The sequence below is a fragment of the Carex rostrata genome, chromosome 33, assembly GCF_964058835.1.
Source record: "Carex rostrata chromosome 33, lpCarRost1.2, whole genome shotgun sequence".
NCBI classification, from domain to species: domain Eukaryota; kingdom Viridiplantae; phylum Streptophyta; class Magnoliopsida; order Poales; family Cyperaceae; genus Carex; species Carex rostrata.
Window position 1 is genome coordinate 2378692 of NC_135950.1, and position 4218 is coordinate 2382909.

Below are 4218 nucleotides of genomic sequence, written 5' to 3' on the forward strand. Positions count from 1 at the left end.
TTGGTTTCTTTACGTTTTTCAATTAACGATTTAATTATTTCTATGAGATATAAATTTTTAGAGAATTCATCTATTTTTAAAAATAAACAATTGTGTTCATATCCTCTCGATTCTCTTTCTATACCTAGCCAATCTTGAGTTCGAATTCACTGAAGGGTAAAATGATCCATTCAAAAAAAATGTTCTGTAAAAATTAAAAGATGTTATGTATAAATTGCCTCCCGAAAATCCCGCATTCGACGTCTCACATATATGGAGGAAAAAACAAATGGAAAAGCGGTTTTAAATAAGACAAAAGTTGAATTTCAATTTAAATAAAACAAAATTAATGCACATTGAACGCGAATAAATTCTTGAATAAAATAATTTTTTGGTTTCTCGAATAAATAATGAATAAAATGCGAAAAAAAATATATTTTATAAATTATTTACGAATAATAATACGTTTTTTATGAATTATTCTGGAATCAAATACGAAAAAGTGCATTTTTTTTTGTTGTATTTTTTGATTTTCTTTCTCGGAATTATTTTCGAATTATATCCGAATTATTTTTGAATTAAAAATATTTAACCTCACCAACCTGAATTCGAATAATTTATTTGTTACTATGTTCAATACCATACTAATCGATAGCATTTATCAAACCAAATTAATTAATTATAAAAAAATAAATAGTTGTATAATTGTGTGAAAAGTAATTAATAAGTGTTGTTATGTACTTATGTTATTTTTAATTCATTTTAGTTAATTGTAATAATAATTTTAAATAGGTAAAAAACTTAAATAAAATTACATATTTTTAAAATAAATTAATATTTTTTACAACAAAGTTTACGGTACAACCGAATAATTATTTTAACAAATTGATTTCCATAATCAGTTCCATTTCATATTCATAGATTTCCCATTTTTAAAAATTATGAGTTTCCATCTTATAAAAAATCATGACAAATGAATATGTCCTTAAACCAACAAATGAATATTCATATATTAGACTGCATTTTAGTTTTCCGACTGTTGATAGGAACACTTTTATGTGATTGTTAAATCTTAAATTAAATTATTGATTACATGCGTTGAACGATAGATTATATGTATATACACCGAATGAAATCTACGCACATTTACGGTGCTTTGTAGATCTAGCATCTTCATTTTCTTTTTGAAGATAAGAGATGAACACGAAGATAATTCAGACACCCCAATTTGTTAGAATTTGTTTGAACCTGCGTCCACTGTACTGTTTGAATCAGTGTGTTGTTCGACAAGTCAGATTAGTTACACAAGAAGAGAATCTATCCGAATGTATAAATAATATAAAATAATCACCTAATCCCCTTATAAAACATCTTCATTAAGCTTACGATATGTTTATATAACACGAAATAATAATAAAATCATCCATAAGAACTCTCTGTTCAGAGATTAAAAACAAAAAAACAAGAAAACAAAATTACAGCAGGGTCGGTATCAATTGGATCTTCTACCCCTGTTGCGCTTATTTGCAACAACAGTCCAACCATCAGGGTCGGGTCCGGGTTTGGTACCTGTCTTGACCGGATCCACATCCATCTCTTGTGTTACCTCCATTTCCATTGAATCTGACTCTGAGCCCTCTTCGTCAGAGCTCTCGTCATCATCGTCGTTGACAACCTGTGCACCACAATATATATATATATATATATATATAGAGTACGGCTAACGCGCTTCCTCTAGCATATGGGCCGAAATGCTTCTGATGAAAAGTTAAAATTTCAAAATCCAAAAAGTCGATCTGAACCGTTCATCTTCTTCTCCATATTAATATCTGTTTGGAGACCAAATTTTACATTTTTCTGAAATTTTTTACTATTTATTAAGCCATTTTGAAAATCGCTGATCCAATGGTAGCTTCTGATTTTTACTGTTTGGTAAGCCACCGTTGGATCAGTGATTTTCAAAATGGCTTAATAAATAGTAAAAAAATTCAGAAAAATGTAAAATTTGGTCTCCAAGCAGATATTAATATGGAGAAGAAGATGAACGGTTCAGATCGACTTTTTGGATTTTGAAATTTCAACTTTCAAACAGAAGCATTTCGGCCCATATGCTAGAGGAAGCGCGTTAGCCGTACTCATATATATATATATATATATATATATATATATATATTCATTTTGTATATCTCTCTAATCTTAAAAACTCCTTTGAGTAGGAACAAACTTTGTAAATTGGTGACAAACATGAGAAATGAAAGCAATTGTCAAAGTGTATGATTAAACCTTTTGAGTTTATCCAATGCATTTGTTTAAGAGTATACTAGGTAGTACATTCTCAATGTAAATGATCCCTTGAAGGGGAATTATTTATGAGTAAAGCTAGGGTGTGACATGCTCACCAAGAAAGTTTGATGAGCATAACTCTCAAAGTATATCGGATCGACGTCAAATGCCGAATCAAAACCGTTAAAATCCATGTACTTCATGAGTGATGCATATACATACAAAATTTTAAAAGTTTCGAGTTTATTTGCTACATGGTCAAGTGGTCAAAAAAATGAACATTTTATTATAAGTTATTTTATATATTCAATTTTTATTATTTCATTGACCACTTGACTGTGTAGCAAATAAACTCGAAACTTTTAAAATTTTGCATGTATATGCCTCACTCATGAAGTACATGGATTTCAACGGTTTGAATTCGACATTTGACGTCGATCCGATATACTATGCTCACCAAACTTTATTGGTGAGCATGTCACACCCTAGCTTTACTCATTATTTATTCCTTATAAGATTCCAATTTAGAGCAGATTATAAAATAATACTCATGAGGAAGCATCCGTTTCGCAGTTTCATAGTGGCACATTAAAACTTGTATACCAAAAAGATCAGTTTTTACCTGTTTGCTTTGAGAAACAGCATTTGTTCGCGGAGCTAATCGTTTCAGCTTTTGAATTGATTCATATTTGCCTTCTAAATACTCTTCATGCATTATCATCAATTGCTCAGCAACCTACAAACAATACTATCATTTCAAATATTCTATGAATCAACTCTAAAGAACAGTTCAAACATGTTCATTATTTCAGAAATTGTGTTCACAACATGTATAATCACAATTTTTTCTCTTTTCTATGAAAAATCCTGCACACACCAGATTGTTGATACAAAACAATTCAGCAAATTTTGCCAGTGCAAATTCAACAGTTGGAATTAAATGAAAACAATATGAATATTACCTCCGGAACACTTTCATCATCGACTACAGCACTTAGGGAATGATACATGTAATCATCTAATAATTTCTCCAATTCATCAATGTAAAGATCTGAAATCAAGAGATAACAGCTCAAAAACTACATGTTGAACTTAGTTTTGAGTTTTGAAATTGTACAAAAACTCTTTCAAATTTTATTTTCAATTATTTCATAACTGACTTGCAAACCAACCAATCAAATTCCTACTTTGTTTGTAATCAATTTTATACAAGATCAAATTTAATACATACTAGACTTTCTCAAGGTGTAAAAAAATACTAACCTTCTTTTTGTCCGAAAAATTCTTGGATAGAGGCAACGAGCTGATCAGCCCTGCCTCGAGATTTGCGCCCGCCCCACTGATTTTCGACGGCCAACTGAAGCGCCGTCCATCGCGAGAGCACGAGCGAGATGCCTTCAGCGAACATCGCCGCCGCCTGGCCGGAGAGAACCTGAGGTGCCTCCCTGCCGCCTTTGCTGTAATCCATGAACAGTTCAGATTCGATTCTAGGGAATAGGCAAAAAGGCAGAGAGGGATGTCAAGCGGCAGCAATCTATATATAGAGACTAATTCTACAGTAACATGTGGGGCCCACTTCTCATTTTCTTAAATTCGGCTTAATCCGTCTGAATTTGTAGTGGCCTGTTTATTATAAATTGGACTTAATGTGTCTGAATTTGTAGTGCTCCTGACGGGGTTGTATAATTTTACAATATTTCACTGTTTTTGTGATTTTTAATCATCGATGAATTTCATTTTTTTTTAACATTATATTATTATTAAAGTTGAGTTTAGCATTTAACTACGTCATGTTAATATTATATTTATTATAGATTAATGGTTATCAATATATATACAATAAAGTTGGATTCTTTGATAATATTATATGTTTGATGAGGAGAAATCAAGTTACAACAATTTTTGAGTTACAATAAGTTGCAACAATAATTTTCTATATTTTTAAAGTCCAAATTG

General features: G+C 30.8%; 1 protein-coding gene across 1 annotated transcript; it reads right to left on the minus strand.

Annotated features, from left to right (window-relative positions):
* Nucleotides 1–1471: 1471 nt before the first annotated feature.
* On the minus strand, nucleotides 1472–3790 carry LOC144548343 (uncharacterized). Its single transcript, XM_078297014.1, has 4 exons — nucleotides 3526–3790; nucleotides 3225–3313; nucleotides 2885–2998; nucleotides 1472–1654 (listed from the first exon to the last, which is right to left on the minus strand). Exons 1-4 carry the CDS (start codon nucleotides 3728–3730, stop codon nucleotides 1472–1474), a joined length of 591 nt encoding a protein of 196 aa, XP_078153140.1. The 5' UTR covers nucleotides 3731–3790.
* Between the last annotated feature and the right edge of the window lie 428 nt (nucleotides 3791–4218).

Bases quoted from the DNA above. Each gene is read 5' to 3' on its own strand.
- LOC144548343 (XM_078297014.1), bottom strand. From the start codon at position 3,730: ATGGATTACAGCAAAGGCGGCAGGGAGGCACCTCAGGTTCTCTCCGGC. The intron at 3,314-3,525 runs GTTAGTATTTTT...TCTTGATTTCAG, and splicing joins ATTTTTCGGACAAAAAGAAG to ATCTTTACATTGATGAATTG. The intron at 2,999-3,224 runs GTAATATTCATA...TATTGTTTGTAG, and splicing joins ATGATGAAAGTGTTCCGGAG to GTTGCTGAGCAATTGATGAT.